Here is a 23,054-nt window from a genome sequence, read left to right as displayed (position 1 = left end):
GGTCAGCTGTGGTGCAGAATATAAATTGTAAGTTTGTCGCATTTTTGGTCTTCACTAGTACTAGTATGGTATTCTTCAGTTGACCTATGTAGCTAAACTCAAGTAAAGGATGCAAAATTTAACGTTTGTCGCGTTTTCGCCTTCGTTACTACTAGTGTCGTATTCTTCAGTTGACCTATGTAGCTCAACTCAAGTAAAGGATACAAAATTTAACGTTTGTCGCGTTTTCGCCTTCGTTACTACTAGTGTCGTATTCTTCAGTTGACCTATGTAGCTCAACTCAAGTAAAGGATACAAAATTTAACGTTTGTCGCGTTTTCGCCTTCGTTACTACTAGTGTCGTATTCTTCAGTTGACCTATGTAGCTCAACTCGAGTAAAGGATACAAAATTTAACGTTTGTCGCGGTTTCGCCTTCGTTACTACTAGTGTCGTATTCTTCAGTTGACCTATGTAGCTCAACTCAAGTAAAGGATACAAAATTTAACGTTTGTCGCGTTTTCGCCTTCGTTACTACTAGTGTCGTATTCTTCAGTTGACCTATGTAGCTCAACTCAAGTAAAGGATACAAAATTTAACGTTTGTCGCGTTTTCGCCTTCGTTACTACTAGTATCGTATTCTTCAGTTGACCTATGTAGCTCAACTTAAGTAAAGGATACAAAATTTAACGTTTGTCGCGTTTGCGCCTTCGTTACTACTAGTGTCGTATTCTTCAGTTGACCTATGTAGCTCATCTCAAGTAAAGGATACAAAATTTAACGTTTGTCGCGTTTTCGCCTTCGGTAGTACTAGTATCGTATTCTTCAGTTGACCTATGTAGCTCAACTCAAGTATAGGATACAAAATTTAACGTTTGTCGCGTTTTCGCCTTCGTTAGTACTAGTATCGTATTCTTCAGCTGATACTAGAACTAGCGAAGGCGAAAAAACCGACATGTGTGAAATATGTATGCCTTACTTCAGCTGACCTATATAGTTCAACAACAAATTGTACGTTTGTAGCTTTTTTTCGACTTCTCTAGTACTAGGATCCCACTCAACAGTTGATCTACGTAGATCAGATGAAGTGCAGGATACTAATTTTACGTTTCTCGCAATGTTTCGCCTTCGCTAATATACTATTCTATTGTTCAGCTGATCTATATAAAATGTTCAAATAGCTCTGAGCACTATGGGGCTTAATTTCTAAGGTCATCAGATCACACACATCCATGCCCAAGGCAGGATTCGAATATGCGACCGTAGCGGTCTCGCGGTTCCAGGCTGTAGCGCCTAGAACCGCTTGGCCACCCCGGCCGGCAGTTGATCCATATACATCAACTGAAGTACGGGAAAGAAATTTTACGTTTGTCGCATTTTTCTCCTTCGTTACTATTTGTGTCCTATTCTGCAGCTGACCTGTACAGGTCAACCGAAGATCAGGATACAATATATATGTATCAGCTGAGATAATCATGCCTGTGTTACATATACCACGTCTTTTTCTTTTTTGCTTTCGCTAGCACTATCGTCCTATCCCTTAGTTAATCTATATAGGCCAAAATGGCGTCACAAGTTACCACGGATGACACATTGGAAAGACATAGACGAACGTTGACAAAGGAATGTAGTATAGAGAAAACAGATCGCGGACATATACCATGTACATCCATATATCGAACGTAATGTTACGTATGTCACTGTTTCCGCAGTCTAGTATCCTATTCTTCAGTTTAGCTACATTGGAAGTCTAGTATTCTATTCTTCAGTTTATCTATACAGAAAGTCTAGTGTCCTTTCAAATAACTTCCGGGAATTCAGCCAGGCAACACTTTCAGCGACTGCCGATATTTCAGCGGGAGAACACCCCGCCATTTTCGAGGCAAACTGTTTGCCTTGAAAATCGCGGGGTGTTCTCCCGCCGAAATATCGGCGGTTGCAGAAAGTGTTGCCTGGCTGAATCCCCAGAAGTTATTTAAAAGTTGTATACGCCAGGAGAAACTCAGGTCTCACAGTATAGTATCCTATTCTTCACTTGATCTATATAGATCAAAATGGCGTGACAAGTTACCACGGATGACGCATTGGAAAGACATAGAAGAAAGTTGGCAAAGGAATGTAGTGCAGAGAAAACAGATCGCCGACATTTACTATGTACATCCATAAATTGAACGTAATGTTACATATGTCACTTTTTTCGCAGTCTAGTATCCTATTCTTCAGTTGATGTATATAGAAAGTCTAGTGTCCTATTCTTCAGTTTATGTATATAGATCAAAAAGGCGTCACAATTTACAATGGATGACGCATTGGAAAGACATAGACGAACGTTGACAAAGGAATGTAGTACAGAGAAAACAGATCGTGGAGATGTACCATATACCATATATCTGTATAGATCAACTGAAGTACAGGATACTAGACTTTCTACTTTTTACTCCGAAAAAAGTGACACATGTAACATTACGTTCTAAATATGGATGTACATGGTATATGTCCGCGATCTGTTTTCTCTGTTCTGCATTCCTTTGTCAACGTTCGTCTACGTCTTTGCAACGCGTCATCCATGGTACCTGTGACAGCATTTTTTGAAAGCCGACAGGTTGTGTCCCATTCTTCAGTATTCCCCATTCTTCCCGTTGTCAACCCTGACGGATACGAGTATACCTTCACAACGTTGAGTCAGAACACTAACGTAGGATATGTCACAACAGTTGGTAAGTAATAATACAAATTAATAATGTGATTATTACCATAGTAATATTGCGAGGTGCCGGGTGGAGAAGAGTTCGTACCTCTTTAATTCTGGCGAATTTTGCACGAGAATGGCACATCCACTCGACCCCCGTCTTATCTTCCACCTAATTAATTATGCACACAACGGTAACGGAAGGAAATGATGGTGGACCCTGCTAGTTCGTAAAATAAAGAGTGCACACTTACAATAATTTAATAAAAAATCGTATTCTACTCAGGATAAAAAATGATAACCTTATCATAATAAACAACAGGGAATGGGATTCTGCGTATACCTATGGAATGATATACGGATTAAATATTACAATGAGATTTTACATCAGAACATAAATGCACATGATTATCGACACTAACAGTAGATTAAAGGATAGGGTGTGCTGAAATATTATGAGAATAATATTTGGCTCGAGAACAAGGGGCTCCTACTCTCTGTGATGAAATGACTGGAGGTCCTAATGAATCAAATATTGATCTCCCGGCTATACAACAATATCGCAATTAGTAGTGAGAGCTCAAATGGGATCACATGGAGAAACAAGCAAGGTGGACTTATAGCAAAGCGAGCGCGCATGCTGTTGAGGGATTTAGAATAAAATTAATAAGGTCCTACAATGCCGGAGCCGGAAAATTCTGTACCAGTACTGAAATCTGCAGCACGTCGCCGGTACGCAGCGTCCTGATTGTAGGCGCCGACATCTGCCGTGCAGCAACTCTGTGTCAACCCCTGCCCGCGAAGGCTGTCCAAAGAATTCTAAGTTCTTCCGAAAAAGAGAGCCCAAGTCGCAAGACCGTCCGACTCCGACGAAGATCAGATCCCGAATCCACTGCCCGCACAACGCAAGAGTGAAGCCAACATTGCTCTACTCTCCTCGAAAACAGCGAATCAGCACACAGTTCTGATTCCAAAATTCCCCCATACTGTCTCAGTACATCATTCGCGCCAATACCGACCGTTCCCTCCAATGTCGAGCAGGGCATTAAGACGTTAACTAGCCTCAGTTTAAGTTGACCAGTCATGTCTCTGCTATTCAGCTGAGGGTACTGAACTTGCCGTTTGACCAGCTACGAAAACAACCTGCCTAGACCACCAGTCATCCGGCGCCAGAAAGTCGCACTTGGCAGGGCGCGGTCCACGAGTATTCTCAGAATCAAGAGGACAATGCAGTCAGTCGGTGCCAGGAATCTCCCGGCATGTCTCCATCAACACAGCATGACCATGGAATTCCCAGCCACGCGACTCGATCCTTCTTGCGGCCAGCGTAAGTTTTCAATTGAAAGACACTACAATGCATATCACAAAGATTTAAAGTTTAGTATCTGACGATAAATTATACAAGTAAAACCCAGCAACAAATTTCCAAAATCTAAACGGTTCATCCTATTTCGTCGCTCTAAGTGTCTTTAGAAAGCTGTTAGTGGAAACCTAAATTGGTATAGATTACAGGTATGTAACTTCAATAGTACATGAGTTATTGGAGGTCAAGGTGGCCGATTACTATCGATCACGTCAGGCCATAAGTACTCCACAGTTACACGAAAAAACGGTAGCAGTATGCTTATAAATATATTTATTCATATATGTCTTTGTTTATATCCGATATATACTATTCATTAAGAAATTGGTTAAATATTTACTGTGTTTTAGAAAGCACAGAGACGTTAGGCTACTGGCCTACCTTTTTTTCTATTATTTTGATATAGCACTCCGTATTCAGGCCCCGAGTGGCCTACCGGGGCCATCCGACCGCCGTGTCATCCTCAAAGGAGGATGCAGATAGGAGGGGTGTGGGGTCAGCACGCCACCATCCCGGTCGTTATGATGGTATTCTTGAACGAAGCCGCTACTGTTCGGTCGAGTAGCTCCTCAATTGGCATCACGAGGCTGAGTGCACCCCGAAAACTGACAACAGCGCATGGCGGCTGGATGCTCAACCATCCAAGTGCCGGCCAAGCCCTACAGCGCTTAACTTCGCTGATCTTACGGGAACTGGTGTATCCACTGCTGCAAGGCCGTTGCCATCTTTTGATATATGTTTATTTAATTCATTTATGTATCTAATAATGTGTGTTAGAGCGTGTTTATGGTCCAGCTGTAGGAAAATTTATTTATTTTCAAGTTATTTAAATGTAAATCCAATATTTCATATGTGTTTCAATATGTTTTGGCTCGGAGACATGGAGGGAGCGCTCTAGCCAATCACAGCGCTCGTTACTAAGAGAGACGTATGGAGGTTGGGGAGGAGCATCGTTTCCGGAGAGTGTATGAGGGAGTTCTGGCAGTACGGCAGTGCTGGACAGTACGGCACAGGACACGGGAGGTGCTGGATGCGACGGCGCGACGGACGCGGGGTCACGGGAAAGTCTTGGACAGAGGAGCAGTTTGCCCGTGGTCGCGGAAGATAGAAATATTTTGGAGTGCCGACTTCTACATCTACATGACTACTCTGCAATTCATATTTAAGTGCTTGGCAGAGGGTTCATCGAACCACAATCATACTATCTCTCTACTATTCCACTCCCGAACAGCGAGCGGGAAAAACGAACACCTAAACCTTTCTGTTCGAGCTCTGATTTCTCTTATTTTATTTTGATGATCATTCCTACCTATGTAGATTGGGCTCAACAAGATATTTTCGCATTCGGAAGAGAAAATTGGTGACTGAAATTTCGTAAAAAGGTCTCGCCGCGACTTGTGCTCTTGTGTGATTTCTGTGGCTTCTGCATTGAAGACGCAGTATGCGTTTAGAAGTAAATATCTCGCGAGCTATGTTGTTTCCACTTCACAGTCACATCACCAACAGTCGACTTGTGCAGCTTTAAAAGGGTTGAAACGTCCCTGATGAATTTATTACTTTTCGACGTCACTGAACTCTCCTAACCGACCCACTCTGCTGTTATTGCTGCCCTCTATCAACACAGTACTCTCCGCCTTCTTCTATAATGGCGGGTCGACCCCTCGTGAATCGAGTTGTCAGTTCTGCATTACATAGGACAGGGCCGGCCAGAAATTCTGCACGCGTGCGGTGCTCTTGCACATGTGCAACTTCCGGGTCACAGCGTGCACGCCGCAGCCGTCAGCGTTCATGTAGTGCATGTTTCTACGCACAGATGTCGCCCCTATGTTACACAAAGTGCGTTATCAACACCGCGTATGTATATCACAATCTGGGCTGTATCTATAAGATCTGTGGCTTCATCGAGCGCGACAAAGAAAGCAACAAAGTCTTTACCCTTATTAATTAGCTGCCTGTTCAGATCGCCGGCCGTAGCACTGATACGTCTTGTCACTTTTTTTTTTTGGATAGACTGATTTCTTGAAACCTGCTAACGTTCAAAAATGGTTCAAATGGCTCTGAGCACTATGGGACTTAACAGCTGTGGTCATCAGTCCCCTAGAACTTAGAACTACTTAAACCTAACTAACCTAAGGACATCACACACATCCATGCCCGAGGCAGGATTCGAACCTGCGACCGTAGCAGTCGCACGGTTCCGGACTGCGCGCCTAGAACCTCAAGACCACCGCGGCCGGCGCCTGCTAACGTTCGTGGGACACACTAGTTCTGCAGTATCAATCAGACACCCTTTCACAAACTCCCCTTCGGAAAATGGATTCCCAGATTGTGCAATTCTTAATGCGATTTTAAAACTTGCTCGCAGTGAAGATTTAGTGTGGTTGTCATTCTGGAAAATTGCAAACAGTACATTGTACAGAGTACAGTAAAACAGACATAAATGTAACACAAGAAACTAAGAGTTCAAGAAGTATCAGTTACTTTGACGTACAGTGAAGTCGAGTTCTTGTGTCTCATCCATTTTCTTAAGGACATTTAATTTTGCTTGCTGTTCTTCACTGTTGAGTACACTACACTCGTCTTTGTGATATGTATTGCAGTGTCTTCCAATTGAAAACTTACGCTGGCCGCCAATTATTTGGCGGCACAGCAAACACTGTGAGGTTTCACCAACGGGTACAAAAAAGAATTGCAGTTCCCAGACATTTTTAAACGACTGAGAACATAGATCTCCCGTCCTTTGCTTTTTCCCAGTATCTGCCATTTCTCAGTAGTTCTCTGTTAAGGTTACGGCCACCAGGGGTAAACGAGACTGAGTATGTTGCGCTCTTGCTTGTACCACATAAACAGGGAAGTGGAGCCGCCGCCGTTCATTTAGGACACATGTCTAGTAAGAGATGTCGCTGTCGCGCTCGTACGCACATGTGCAGCACTTCCGCACGTCTGCACACTGTGCAGCGTTTGGCCGGCCCTGACATAGGAATATCCGGTTATCTTTGATCATATACTGTATTTTTCTTTACCTGCAACATGAGCTATTAAGGCTTTCGTTTCATCAGGATGTTATTCCTTGTTCTTTGACGTTCTGCAATTTATACAGGAGCAAGCAGACTCTTTGGAACACTTTGTATACCTCATGAGCAATTTTAATGGTGCAAACCAGTGATTTGTTGTACATACACTGACTGAATTGTTGAAATCTCCAGTAATGTGTCTATCTCAGGATAATTTCTGATTCACCCACCAAGTCAGATATCTCTGTTCAACAGTGTTTGCACCTATGTGCCAGGTGTAAGCCCTGTACAATGCCCTTCTTGGCACTACTATAGACTACTTCGTTTTTGTTCAGTTTTATATACGAGGATGGTTTGAAAAGTTCTCGGAATCACCACGAGAGCTCAGCACTAGCGCAACGAGCTGTTCGCGAGATATTCATTGGACTGTTCCCTGTTAACACGTGCGTGTCTCTCTTGTTGTTCCCGCGTAGTGATCTGCGAAGATGGAAGAAATGCAGATTCGAGCAGTGATTAAGTACTTCGCAAAAAAAAGGTATGAGAGCGAAGGACATTCATGCCGATTTCCAGAATACCCTGGGGGACTCTGCTCCTTCATATCCAGCTGTTGACAAGTCAACAAATGAGTTTAAATTTGGTCGGGAGAGCTTAGATGATGATCTGCTCAGAGGTCGGCCAACATGTGTCATTACTCCAGAAATTATTGCAAAAGTGCACACAATGGTTATGGAGGATCGGCGATTGAAAGTGCGCGAAATTGCTCACGTTTGCCAGATGTCTTCTGAAAGGGTATATCACATTTTAACTGAAGAATGAGAAATGAAATAGTTATCTGCAAGATGGGTGCCGCGACTCTTGATGCTGGATCAAAAAAGCGTGAGAATGGACATACCGGAACAATGTTTGGCCCATTTTAGGAGAAACGAACATGCCGCCCGTGTGGCCGAGCGGTTCTAGGCGCTTCAGTCTGGAACCGCGCGACCGCTACGGTCGCAGGTTCGAATCCTGCTTCGGGCATGGATGTGTGTGATATCCTTAGGTTAGTTAGGTTTAAGTAGTTCTAAGTTCTAGGGGACTGATGACCTCAGATGTTAAGTCCCATAGTGCTCAGAGCCATTTGAACCATTTGAGAAACGAACAACATGTTTGGCGCCGGTTTGTGACCACTGATGAAACTTGGGTGCACTACTATACCCCAGCGACGAAACAGCAGTCAAAGCAGTGGAAACATGCTGATTCTCCACCACCGAAGAAAGCAAAGACAATTCCTTCGGCGGGAGAGGTCATGACATCAGTGTTCTGGGATGCGAAGGGGTCTCTGTTTGTTCATTATCTCCCCACTGGGCAAACAATTACTGGAGAATGCTAACCTCCTGGACAAATTTCAATAAAAGATACGAGAAAAAAGGCTAGGTTTAGCAAGGAAGAAAGTTATCTTCCATCAAGACAGTGAGCGCCCGCACATATATGCCGTCGCCATGGCAAAATTACACGAACAAGGTATGAACTGTTGCCACACCCGCCTTATTCACCTGATATTGTTCCGTCAGACTTCCATCTCTTCCCAATGCTGAAAATATTTCTTGGTGGACGAAGATTCACTTCAAACGAAGAATTGATAGCCGGAGTTGATAACTATTTTGCAGGCCTGAGGAAACTCATTACGAGATGGGATCAACGCACTGGAACATCGCTGGACCAAGTGCGTTAATCTTCAAGGAGACTACATTGAAAAATAAAAAAAAGTTTCAGTGCTGTAAGTACTTTTTCTCTATTCGGTTCCGAGTACTTTTTCTCCTTCCGTTCTGAGAAATTTTCAAGCCACCCTCGTAAATAAGGAGCCGTTTTGTGTGCCGCTATACTGACTTGGTAAGGAATAACTCAAAAGACTCCAACATCCGATGCTCAAGATTTTTAGAAAATAAGAAATATAACTCAATCGTCTTGCTCGGAGCAGTACACAATTACGAATACGGTGTCAGTGACTCTATAAAGACTACTACTGAATCAAAAACGTGTAAAAACAATCGAATAATTACGCACTATATATGCTTGTCAGTACGCCAATAGTTACGCTGCTTAATTATTTCTCTCTCCGCATATATATTTTCATTATAGGTGTTAAAAGGATTAATTGTCTAGGGCAAACAGACAGTAACTCATTTACCAACTCAATAAATCAGAATATGAACCTATGTCTGATCTGTTAGCGTTCAGATTTCATTAAGCCAGTGTCTGGTTTAAATTCAGGACAAAATATGAAATTAATTAGAAAGTCGTACGTTTTACTAATTCGTGTCCTGAAATAATCTTGAAATAAGGTGTAATTTATTTACGTTTTGTTTTTGCCGGACGTTATTTTTCAAACTTGCGTCCATGTAAATCTAATTACGTGCAGTGGCGGAAGAGTAAATCGAAAAACATCTGAAGAGCTACAAGGCGATGCACAAAAAACTGGCCCCGAGTACTAGAGTGCTCGCCAGTTGTGATCTACAGTTCCGAAGCTGTTGCTTGCACTAGTTTACTTGTAATTTCTTTATCATCTAATTATTACATGTTTATTTGTTGTCGTGTCTACTCTTGGCGGGCAACAATCCGTTCGTAACTGCCGAGCAGTCCCTGTTCGGGGCCGGTTTTTCATGTGTCACCCCACTGAAATAGCTAGATTCTATTCGCGCAATTACGTAGAGATAGAAAGTAAATTTTTTTAAATATATTTTTCAAGTTTACCGTTCTGCGTTTTCGATACTTAAATCGCGTTTGTACATCATTATTCGGCAAACTCCTGCCAACACAAGAGATAATTATCTCGCGACTGCTGCTTCAGAGTTATTACGAAAGTTCGCTAATCTGTCACTACCTACTGAGATGACACAAACGTATTATTACTTTTTATTTTAAAATTCAAGTTGTCTAGCAAAATGTGAATTATCGTTGTCCTTTCCTCAGAAAGTAATACCAATATTTTTAGATCCTTTCACTATGTATCAATTCGTTAACAGAAGATGACTTAAATAACTGAATACTAGAACCCGTTCTTCCTGAAATACTGCTTCATGTACTATCTTCAGGGTTAACAGAAGATGACTTAAAGAACTGAATACTAGAACCCGTCCTTCCTGAAATACTGCTACTATCTTCAGGGATATGAAACGTTTTGTGATGACTTTCATTAGATGCCTGTCTAGCTCAAAATTGGTATCTCCCTCTTAATATAGAAATGTATAAAAAATCTGCAATTTTCTTTTAGCTTTCACTCCTGACTTCTTTTTTTACTTTTCAGTCCTTTATTGATTTCTTATTTTTCTTGGAGGCAGCTCAAAGAAACACTAGATTTATGAGAGTGTCAAAAATCTACTACCCCCAAACATATTCATAACTTCACCTGTTCAAAATAAAAATGTAGTGCCACTGCCACTTTTACGCTAAAACTAATTACAGCAGCAAAAATTATTTTCCCTCTTCAGCCTTTGGTTACTGGTATATGTACAATCCGACTGTTATTGCTGAAGAAAAGACAATCCTCATAAAGTTGAATAAAGTACAAATAAATAAATAAATATCTCCTCGCAACCAAGACTGACAGTTTATTCGATAGAAAATGTTGCTCTGTTCGAGTAATGATCAATAACGTCAATTCTTTCAAGAACGCATTCAGTCGCATTACTCCCAGAAAATATCTCGGAATGCACCTGAATCGCCACTCAAAATTCCGTTAAATAGGTAAAGAATACTGCATAAAATATCGTCGATGCCACTGAGATCTCAGCTCGTACTCACTTCACCTACACACGGCAACAACAATCCAAATCATAAACCGGACGCATTCAGTTACCTTCGAACACTCCGAGCAGCTTTCCTCTCCTAAACATCTAGAATTATGTATCAGTCTATACTCCAGTAACATACAATTCAACGACAAATTCAGTACTACCTCCTCCACTCACAAGCGTCTACGTTCCACATTCAAACGTCAGATCCTGAACAAAATTAACCCAGCCTCAATGTTGTCTACACCTGGACTCCCAAAACTATCCAAGCCTCTTTAACTGTCATGCACATTATCATCAACCATTAACAACGACCTCACAAAATCAATTATGTTCAGATCGAATACTTGACTCACTGGCTGTTTCTGTTTACTTTCGACTTGAAGTGTAGGTTCAAGCTTCCCTAAGTATAAGATGCTTTCACCAAATTCAGTAATACAGATACAGCGGCGGATATGTACGCACAGCCACACTTTTAAGTACATTTAGAATCCATTAACGGACTATTAAACGTGTAAAAGAATACCTTTCTCCGTCTTTATGATAATTAGCGCATCTTTGATCGGAGATGTCGATAGCTGCAAGCTCTTTAGGCCCGCTCTGACCACTTGGCAACGAGACGGAAACTCCACCACGCGACGGCCGCCCCATTTACTCACTGTACATCTACAACGATGGTTTGCGTACAAACACCAATACAATATAATCATACAACACAACAAACATATCTAAGAAATTAAACTAAATTATAATACGTAACAATGATAGGCGAACAGAGAAACCGTTATGCGCCAATGAAAAACATTTTGGAGCACACACAATGTAGAGTTGAAACTTCATGGTACGGACTTCACGAAACACCCAAAGCTCTAGGGACCCAATGTGATCCACGAATACTCACCCACCGCGTACAAAACACGAACTACGTTTGGAGATGGTCCAAGGTGCACTGATCTCACTCAATGACGTCCGGGATGAATCTGGTAGCAGACTTCCTAGAGGGCACTAAGCGCACGTCAGTGGACTTGTATCTATTCTTAAGTTATTCAGCAGTGACTGGGTAGTCGTTTGGGGGGGGGGGGGGGGGGGGGGGTGCCGGGCGCTATAAGTGAATATGAGCCGGCTGTGCTCATCCTCGTGTCCTACACTTGTCAGCCAGTGGCTTCTGAGGAAGTGAGGAAGTGGTTCAGGGTGGTGTACTTTTTTTTCGTTTGTTGGGTGGATATGTGTATACTTGTGCTGTTAGTAATACGTCATAAGATCGCATAAGGCTACACACAACATATTTGCTACAATTTTTTTTTCATCACGGGCGAGTATTGTTATTTTTGATATTGTTAAGTCTTTCTGTAGTCAAGTGCCCAATAAACCAACCACTCTGGAATGTCGGTACATACGTACACTCCTGGAAATTGAAATAAGAACACCGTGAATTCATTGTCCCAGGAAGGGGAAACTTTATGACACATTCCTGGGGTCAGATACATCACATGGTCACACTGACAGAACCAAAGGCACATAGACACAGGCAACAGAGCATGCACAATGTCGGCACTAGTACAGTGTATATCCACCTTTCGCAGCAATGCAGGCTGCTATTCTCCCATGGAGACAATCGTAGAGATTATGGATGTAGTCCTGTGGAACGGCTTGCCATGCCATTTCCACCTGGCGCCTCAGTTGGACCAGCGTTCGTGCTGGACGTGCAGACCGCGTGAGACGACGCTTCATCCAGTCCCAAACATGCTCAATGGGGGACAGATCCGGAGATCTTGCTGGCCAGGGTAGTTGTCTTACACCTTCTAGAGCACGTTGGGTGGCACGGGATACATGCGGACGTGCATTGTCCTGTTGGAACAGCAAGTTCCCTTGCCGGTCTAGGAATGGTAGAACGATGGGTTCGATGACGGTTTGGATGTACTGTGCACTATTCAGTGGCCCCTCGACGATCACCAGAGGTGTACGGCCAGTGTAGGAGATCGCTCCCCACACCATGATGCCGGGTGTTGGCCCTGTGTACCTCGGTCGTATGCAGTCCTGATTGTGTCGCTCAGCTGCACGGCGCCAAACACGCATATGACCATCATTGGCACCAAGGCAGAAGCGACTCTCATCGCTGAAGACGACACGTCTCCATTCGTCCATCCATTCACGCCTGTCGCGACACCACTGGAGGCGGGCTGCTCGATGTTGGGGCGTGAGCGGAAGACGGCCTAACGGTGTGCGGGACCGTAGCCCAGCTTCATGGAGACGGTTGCGAATGGTCCTCGCCGATACCCCAGGAGCAACAGTGTCCCTAATTTGCTGGGAAGTGGCGGTGCGGTCCCCTACGGCACTGCGTAGGACCCTACGGTCTTGGCGTGCATCCGTGCGTCGCTGCGGTCCGGTCCCAGGTCGACGGGCACGTGCACCTTCCGCCGACCACTGGCGACAACATCGATGTACTGTGGAGACCTCACGCCCCACGTGTTGAGCAATTCGGCGGTACTTCCACCCGGCCTCCCGCATGCCCACTATACGCCCTCGCTCAAAGTCCGTCAACTGCACATACGGTTCACGTCCACGCTGTCGCGGCATGCTACCAGTGTTAAAGACTGCGATGGAGCTCCGTATGCCACGGCAAACTGGCTGACACTGACGGCGGCGGTGCACAAATGCTGCTCAGCTAGCGCCATTCGACGGCCAACACCGCGGTTCCTGGTGTGTCCGCTGTGCCGTGCTTGTGATCATTGCTTGTACAGCCCTCTCGCAGTGTCCGGAGCAAGTATGGTGGTTCTGACACACCGGTGTCAATGTGTTCTTTTTTCCATTTCCAGGAGTGTATTACTCGTTACAGAGGACCAGTACAGTGTGGTACGGCTGCTTATCGCTGGTTGCTGCCCATAAATTGACTGGCGATGGATTTTCTGTATTGTGACTAGTCTGTCTATGTTACAATCAACTGTAGTCCACTCGAAAGCCTGTTGATGACCGTAGCAGTTGACGCTGGTGGCAATGAGTTTCCCTGAGTCGAAGTACTCACTGTACACCCTTGACACAGGAGTACCGTTAAAGCCAGTGCCTGCTCCAGCTAGAAGAGGGTTTATCTCACGTGTCGGACATCTACGACTAGGTCTCGAACAAATTCGCTGATACTGGGAGTATTGTCCATTCTACGACGGCCAGTATAGGGTCTGACGAAATCCTAGTTACTAAGAACTACCCCATTTGTCGTTGCGACAGGTGTGCCCTCGATCCACAGCAGCTATTTATCATGGGTTGCTAATGAGGGTGTTTGTCCAAAGAATTCCTGTTTCATTCACCTGAAACTCTATGTACTTCTTAGCCGAACGACTAAATATCAATCTAGGCTGGGTACGTTGTCCACTAACATAATCTTATGTTTCAGTGGTTTTCTTTGATTATCGAAAAACTCTTACAGTTCATCGCCCTTTCTCTGTTTTAATAACTGTAGTGCGAGAATCTATTCAAGGACTAAGTAACTTCTTCAGATTCCTATTTTCATCATTGGGGTGGGATCTGACAGAAGAAGAGCAAGCAGTTAAAAAGTTCTATAGCTGCGCTTTCTTTGGAAACTGTTTTTTGTCAGTAATGTGATCTCATGTTATTCACAGAGTTGCGTAAATAATATTTGCTGCAAACTTCGGTCCTAATCCTAAGTTTATTTAACATTTTGTAGCCAAACTACAATTACAAGTAAGATGCTAATTCTTCTAACATGTTCAATGTTCCATTCCACTTTACAGGATCGCATGTGGAGGAAGACTCGCTCTTTTGGTCCTTTTTTGTGCAGAGGAGTGGATGCCAACAGGAATTTCGACTTTCACTGGAACGGTAATACCATTTTTATTTTTTATAACATAACTGTACTTTCTACATTTAAAATTTTGTAGTTATGTAACCGGAAAGATATCAAATTTCTGTACATGTTATTGCTTAAAGATAAAATTACTATATGGTGTGCGGGACTAAGTACCAGTGACGTCACGAGCGGTGGTGGGGTATGTAAGCATGGCAGCGTCATTCTCACGACAACCAACCACTTGACACTGACAGAGGAGATCTCGGCCGGAAGCTCGTGGGCAGTTAAGCACTTCACGCGGCTTGAAAACCAGGAATATTTTATTAATTATACAGGATGTCCGAAATTCTGAGAAAACTAGGGTAAGCTATAGGGAAAGACTGGTAATATAGAATATGTACAAGCACCAATAGGAGACAGTAAAAGGGTTTGGGTTGTTCTGGGGGAGGAGACCAGACAGCGAGGTCATCGGTCTTATCCTGTTAGGGAAGGATGGAGAAGGAAGTCGGTCGTGCCCTTTGAAAGGAACCATTGCGCCATTTACCTGGAGCGATTTAGAGAAATCACGGAAAACCTAAATCAGGATGGCCGGACGCGGTATTGAACCGTCGTCCTACCGAATGCGAGTCCAGTGTGCTAACCACTGCGCCACCCCGTGGAAGACCAAGGAGAAGTGTTCGGGTTGAAAGGGGTGTAAGACAGGGATGAAGTCTCCCACCCCTACTGTTCAATCTATACATCGAAGAAGAAATGGCGGAAACAAATTGAAGGTTCAGGAGGGATATTCAAATTCAGGGTGAAAGGATATCAATGACAAGATTCGCTGATGGTGTTACTATCCTCAGCGAAAGTGAAGAAGAAGTACAGGGTCTGATGAATGGCGTGAACAGTCTCAAGAGTACAAAACACGGATTGAGAGTAAATCGAAGAAAGTTCAAAGTAATGAGAAGTAGCAGAAATGAGAACAGTAGACGAAGTTACGATATGCTGTCAGTCTCTTGTAGGAACCAACTCACATGTCTGGGGAAAGTGTTTTTCCCCTACTGCGATGAAAACCTGCTGGCGCCCTGGCCCGTTATAACTCACTCACACACTGACACATCGCCGTATGAAGTTGACTAAATATATTCGTATTTTTTTTTCTACATTTCCACTTAACGACCCTCCAATGCCTCAGCCTGGCTCAATACTGACAGTCCGGTAGAACAAGAGAGGATGCTGCTAGACTAATTTGCCGCCATTTCTCCACAACCTGAATCGCTTATTGCTGGTACATCGCCCTCGTTAAAAATTCTGGTTTTGATTCATTTTGGACCATTCTTCCGTTTGTTCAAAGTTTCACAAACATTAGTGTGACAATTTCACTTATATCTAGTCCGAATTATATACGTTTTTCGCGTAAGGTATTATATTTCTAGTATGGTACTTATTTTGTTACTTGCATTAATGATAACGTATCTCCGTGTCTGATTTATGTTCCTAACGCTACCTGAAGCTCGTAATGAAGCATATTCGGGGAGATTTCAGAAAGTAAGTTTCATATGTCGTTGCACGCTAAGACCACTGCGCAACAAGTGTGGCGCGTTGTCAGAAACCGAGCGAGGTGGCGCAGTGGTTGCACACTGCACTCGCATACGGGAAGACGACGGTTCAATCCCGCGTCCGGTCATCCTGATTTAGGTTTTCCGTGATTTTCCTAAGTCGCTCCAGGCAAATGCCGGCATGGTTCCTTTGAAAGGGCACGGCCGACTTCCTTCCCCGTCCTTCCCTGATCCGACGAAACCGATGACCTCGCAGTTTGGTCTCTTCCCACAAAACGACCTAGCCCATTGTCAGAAGAGAGTACGTGTTCTGGGTTTCCTGCAGACGCAGTTCTGCTGTGTTACGCATAACAGGTGCATCAAGGTGTGCCAGAGAAATGGTGCGGCAACTCTATAGGTACTCCGAAATCGAAGTACGGGGAACAGTAGGATTCTTGTGGGCAAAACATCTAAATTGCTTGCGATTCACCGTGGAATTCTGGCGCTATTTGAGCCAGATATAATGTCACGCCCACCTGCAGTGAAATGGTGCCAACAATTAGACCAAGTGGCTATGCTGATCAGGAAGGCAGGCCGTCGACATCGACCACAGATAAAATGTCCAGGCAATCTGGGGGGGAAAGAGATTTTCCAACAATGAGGACGTTCACACAGCAGTTCTATAATGGCTCTGTGACCAAGGAGCGGATCTTTATCGTTGACGAACTGAGCGGCTGGTAGAACGTTCGGACCGTTGTTTACAGAAACTTTGTAACTGTGTTGATACCTACTCATGTCATATATCTGCACCATTTTAAAGTTCAATGTAGCATTCAGTAACGTTTACTTCATCTCTCGTAATAACATGTAATTTACTTTTTGAAGTCCTCTACTATGATGCTTCTCGCATGAGTATACTAATGTGGCACTCCCTATCACTAATTCTCTAATAAAGCTGTTTGTATTCCCTTCTTTCGAATCGCTGTTGGTTTCTTAATTCTGGATGGAATTGTTACTGGTTGTAATGGATAATTCTGTCTTACTATAGCCGGCCGGAGTGGCCGTGCGGTTCTAGGCGCTACAGTCTGGAACCGAGCGACCGCTACGGTCGCAGGTTCGAATCCTGCCTCGGGCATGTATGTGTATGATTTCCTTAGGTTAGTTAGGTTTAAGTAGTTCTAAGTTCTAGGGGACTTATGACCTCAGAAGTTAAGTCGCATAGTGCTCAGAGCCATTTGAACAATTGTTTTGTCTTACTATATTTAAAAAATGATTTCTCGAATTGTTTACCACAGCACTTGATATCTCACCGCGATGTGTCACAATTCACCTTTTTACTAGGACGAGGTTACATTCTTTCTTTCTTTTCAGAGGTTGGCACCAGTGACTCCTCCTGCGGCGAGGCCTACGCCGGAGAGGGGCCTTTCTCTGAACCTGAGACAAGAGCACTAAGGGACTACGTACTCAAGAACGCTGATCGCATAAAGCTTTACCTTACGTTACACAGCTACGGAGGAGTAAGTAATTGCAGCAAAACGATCAACGTTCTTTCTTACGCTTATTATACGGGGTGTAAACGGTGTAAGGCGCCAAAATTATACAGATGGCACATCTCGCAATGCTTGACAAAAATGTCTAGTAACATGTTCGCGTATTTCCTACGGTTGTACCAGAAAAAAAGTTCGTCTCAGGATAATGTTTTGGAAAAGTACACTCCTGGAAATTGAAATAAGAACACCGTGAATTCATTGTCCCAGGAGGGGGAAACTTTATTGACACATTCCTGGGGTCAGATACATCACATGATCACACTGACAGAACCACAGGCACATAGACACAGGCAACAGAGCATGCACAATGTCGGCACTAGTACAGTGTATATCCACCTTTCGCAGCAATGCAGGCTGCTATTCTCCCATGGAGACGATAAAAGAGATGCTGGATGTAGTCCTGTGGAACGGCTTGCCATGCCATTTCCACCTGGCGCCTCAGTTGGACCAGCGTTCGTGCTGGACGTGCAGACCCTGTGAGACGACGCTTCATCCAGTCCCAAACATGCTCAATGGGGGACAGATCCGGAGATCTTGCTGGCCAGGGTAGTTGACTTACACCTTCTAGAGCACGTTGGGTGGCACGGGATACATGCGGACGTGCATTGTCCTGTTGGAACAGCAAGTTCCCTTGCCGGTCTAGGAATGGTAGAACGATGGGTTCGATGACGGTTTGGATGTACCGTTCACTATTCAGTGTCCCCTCGACGATCACTAGAGGTGTACGGCCAGTGTAGGAGATAGCTCCCCACACCATGATGCCGGGTCTTGGCCCTGTGTGCCTCGGTCGTATGCAGTCCTGATTGTGGCGCTCACCTGCACTGCGCCAAACACGCATACGACCATCATTGGCTCCAAGGCAGAAGCGACTCTCATCGCTGAAGACGACACATCTCCATTCGTCCCTCCATTCACGCATGTCGCGACACCACTGGAGGCGGGCTGCACGATGTTGGGGCGTGAGCGGAAGACGGCCTAACGGTGTGCGGGACCGTAGCCCAGCTTCATGGAGACGGTTGCGAATGGTCCTCGCCGATACCCCAGGAGCAACAGTGTCCCTAATTTGCTGGGAAGTGGCGGTGCGGTCCCCTACGGCACTGCGTAGGATCCTACGGTCTTGGCGTGCATCCGTGCGTCGCTGCGGTCCGTTCCCAGGTCGACGGGCACGTGCACCTTCCGCCGACCACTGGCGACAACATCGATGTACTGTGGAGACCTCACGCCCCACGTGTTGAGCAATTCGGCGGTACGTCCACACGGCCTCCCGCAAGCCCACTATACGCCCTCGCTCAAAGTCCGTCAACTGCACATACGGTTCACGTCCACGCTGTCGCGGCATGCTACCAGTGTTAAAGACTGCGATGGAGCTCCGTATACCACGGCAAACTGGCTGACACTGACGGCGGCGGTGCACAAATGCTGCGCAGCTAGCGCCATTCGACGGCCAACACCGCGGTTCCTGGTGTGTCCGCTGTGCCGTGCGTGTGATCATTGCTTGTACAGCCCTCTCGCAGTGTCCGGAGCAAGTATGGTGGGTCTGACACATCGGTGTCAATGTGTTCTTTTTTCCATTTCCAGGAGTGTAGATACTTGGCCGTGCACGTACGTAAGCAATCGGTTCCTGTTATTGCCCGCAGCGCGTACTGACATCGCAAGCGTAAATCGTTAACATATAGGCAGCTGTGGCCTGAGTGGCTGCGTCATTGTAATACACCAAGCGACGACAGTAGGCGAAAAACCTGTGCAGATGTCATTGCAACTGTCAACTGTTAGGATTGAAAGGAGATTTACTATAGGTGAGCTATGCGATATGCATTTAATTTATGGCGAGGCAAAAGATGTTGCGAGGGAAGCTGTACGAATTTATCGAGAACGCTTCCCACAGCGACGACTTCCTGCACGAAAGACATTTGCTGCTGTGTACCAAAGGTTTGTGTCATTGTAATTCTCTACTTGTATGCGATTATTATGCACTTACATCTTAATAAATTACAGTAGTTATCTGCAGGTTTGTAAATTTTCGTCCGTTTGCGAAACTTATCTTCTGTTCTGGCTTGCTTTCCGTTTTTGTTACATCATGACAGAATACAACTGAAGAGTGCGTATTTAATTTCCATAGATTGAGAGATACTGGCTCTTTACTGCCCCGCGCAGAAGGTTCAACTGGTTCAAATGGCTCTGAGCACTATGGGACTTAACATCTGAGGTCATCAGAGCCCTAGAACTTAGAACTACTTAAACCTAACTAACCTAAGGACATCACACACATCCATGCCCGAGGCAGGATTCGAACCCGCGCAGAAGGCAGAGGCCCACAAGGCGCCGTTCGTACATTGGAAGCTGAGGAAAGAATTCTGGACCGCATTCAGGAGGATCCTTCTCAGAGTACTAGAAGCATCGCCCGCCACGTGGGTATATCACACACTGTGTTCATCGCACTTTGCAAGAGGAGCGTCTGCGGCCTTACCACATTCAACCCGTACAAGCATTGGAAGAACAAGATTTCCCTCCACGACTTGAATTCTCGGAGTGGTTTTTGTTACACAGTGCGCAGCATGATTTTGTCAACAAAATACTCGTCACAGATGGAGCGTTCTTCACTCGCGGTGGAATAACTAATTTCCATAACATACACACGTGGAGTGTACACAATCCTCGCCACTTAGTGGCAACACATTTTTAGCAACGATTTTCCGTAAATGTGTGGGCGGGTATGCTCGACAATTACATTATTGGGCCCTATGTTTTACCTGCACGTTTGACTGGTAACTGTTACCAAACGTTTCTAGAGGAAAAATTGTTACCAACGTTGTTAGAAGACATTTTGTTAGGCATACTTCATAACATGTGGTTCCTCCACGATGGTGCTCCACCCCACATTGGTCACAGAGTACGCAGATTTTTGGATAGTCGATTTCCAGGATGATGGATCGGGCGTTCGTGTCCACGTCGATGGCCAGCACGCAGCCCTGATTTAAATCCACTGGATTTTTACTTTTGGGGCCATATGAAGAAACTTGTTTATGCTGAGCCAGTAAATAATGTGGACGAATTGACGCAGAATATTTTAGATGCTTCCAATACCATAAAGGCCAATGCGCATGTGTGTGAACGAGTGCGACGAAACTGGGTTCGCCGTAATGAAGCATGAGTAGAAGCGAATGGTGGTCATTTCGAAAATTTATTGTAGTATTGGTGTAAGAGGAAACGAAGTAATGGGTTTTCTTTTCGTTACGATGTTGTTGTACAGAAGGAAAATAATGTGAATTTAGTATTCGTTATGGCATTGCCGTAAAAAGGTGACACAGTTGATTGTAATTAATGCACAACTATCTACTTTGTGATTGATTGAATTTGTACTAATGGAAATACATTGTGTTTGATATTAGCGTGTTATTACTACTACGACCTTCGTTATCGACTTGTTGAGAAACAGATTGGTTGTATTCAATTCACGTAAAGCGAATTACACATTCTTGACAACCCAAAATCCGTTTACATTCCTTTTCTCGGTACCACCTGATTATCACACCACGTCGTTGTACACGTCTAATGATTTCAATCCTCTGGTCGGCTCGTTGCCTTTCTCTGGCCGCCCCGTCATTGTAGGCAATACGCTCTGTACGCTGTGTACTGTCGGTTGACTACGTAAACAGAAATGCGTATACTATCTATCCTATGAACATTAGGTTTTAATAATACAAAAATAAAGTACATGATACAAGAAAATGTCATTAGACTTTTTGTCAAGCACACCGAGATGTACCATCTGTATAATTTTGGCGCCTTATACCGTTTACACCCTGTATACTGGTGCCCGAAATTAAAGCAATAAACCGCTGTTTCTCCGCCCTACGTTCAATTCACAATATAATCATATAAACTGTCAACTCATGTCCGTGCGATCGTGTTTTGCAAGAAAGATGGCATTTCGGTCAACGGGAAACCACGCCAACTATGACGTCAGGGCACCCATCAAAGGAAGCAGTGTTTGTCGGGTAGCCCCACATCCACAATAGCTGTGTACACAGCCACAGACGGTGCAGTATGACACAGAAAAGATACTTACCAGACTCTCTGCTCGGAGGGCCTAGGAAGAATGGAAGCAGGACAATCAGATTCATGTGGCTCGATGACTTAACGTGAATCGTTCTGTTCTTTCTCGGATGTGGCGACGGTTTATAGAGACCGAAGCTGTATTATGGAGATCAGGGCAGGGCCAACTACGTGTGGTAACAGAAAGAGAGGGCCGTTATTTGGCTGTAAAGGAACGATGGTACTGCCTTAAAACTGCGTAGCAACTGGCATCGAACCTAGCAGCATCCACTAGACGTGTCGTAGCGAGACAAAAGGTGTAGAGAAGACTTCGACAGAGTGGCATTGTTGGAGACCGGCTGTATGTCTGCCTCTGACGCGTCTTGAGAGATGGAATGTGTAGCGTAGAGCCGTCAATATTCCACCTGTACAGTCGACGAGTGGACAAATGTTCTTTACATAGATGAGTCCCAATTTGGTCTGGAGAGTGATTCTTGACGGATTCGCATCTGAAGATAATACTGAACACGATTTCGAGATCCGGATATTGTGGAAAGAGACAGATATCGAGGAGGATCGCTAATGGTGTGGGCAGGAATTATGTTGGCCACTCCAACACCTCTTCATGAAATTGTACGGGTGAATCGGAAAGGTTCCATTGCTGTCAGATACCGTGACGAGGTCTTGGGACCTCTTGTACGTTTATTACGTGGTGCTCTGCGTCCAGATTTCGTATTGATGGATGATAGTGCTACATCTCATGGTTGATGTTTTTTTGGAAACGGAAGATACTGCACGCATGGCGGGACTGCTCGCTCTTCCGATTTGAATCCCATTGAGCATGTCTGGGATGCACTAAGGAGGCGGGTTGCATCACATCAACATCCACTAACCACTCCCCAAGACCTGTGAGCAGCTCCGTAGGAAGAATGGGCGGTATTGCCTCAACATGACATTGATGACGTAATTCACAGCCTGCTCTGTCGTCATCAGGCCTCTATTGCTGCCACATGAGGTCACACCCCATAGTGAACACATTAAGCATTTGTCGAAAAGCGTATGCAAATCTGTTAAGTTGGCAAAAACGAAGAACATTTTCGCGTACTGTACTGCATGTAGCAGTTATTTACATTCTGTTTTCTTTAGATTGTTTCTACTTTTCTATCATCTGTTTATATTGTTTAAGGCAAAATAAACGCCAGCTTGCTAAATTTCCGCTGTCGCTTTAATTTTGGACACCAGTGTAGAACTTCGGTACTGTGAAATATATCTCCTCTACTGCAAGCTCTTTGCTTTTACGAATGACCTGCAGCAAACAAATGAGAACACATTA

The 23,054-nt window shown here is 44.6% G+C and overlaps 1 protein-coding gene across 1 annotated transcript in view; it reads left to right on the top strand.

Annotated features, from left to right (window-relative positions):
- The window catches only part of LOC126268055 (carboxypeptidase B-like), a 122,861-nt gene that overhangs the window by 52,849 nt on the left and 46,958 nt on the right, over window positions 1-23,054 (top strand). The window contains exons 5-6 of the mRNA XM_049973489.1: window positions 14,561-14,648; window positions 17,508-17,653. Of these exons, the coding sequence (XP_049829446.1) occupies window positions 14,561-14,648; window positions 17,508-17,653 (234 nt within the window). The remainder of the gene's footprint in view (window positions 1-14,560; window positions 14,649-17,507; window positions 17,654-23,054) is intronic.

Source organism: Schistocerca gregaria, chromosome 4, assembly GCF_023897955.1.
Source record: "Schistocerca gregaria isolate iqSchGreg1 chromosome 4, iqSchGreg1.2, whole genome shotgun sequence".
NCBI lineage: Eukaryota > Metazoa > Arthropoda > Insecta > Orthoptera > Acrididae > Schistocerca > Schistocerca gregaria.
Note: the sequence above shows the minus strand (reverse complement) of the source record. Positions and strands in the feature narration are given on the sequence as shown.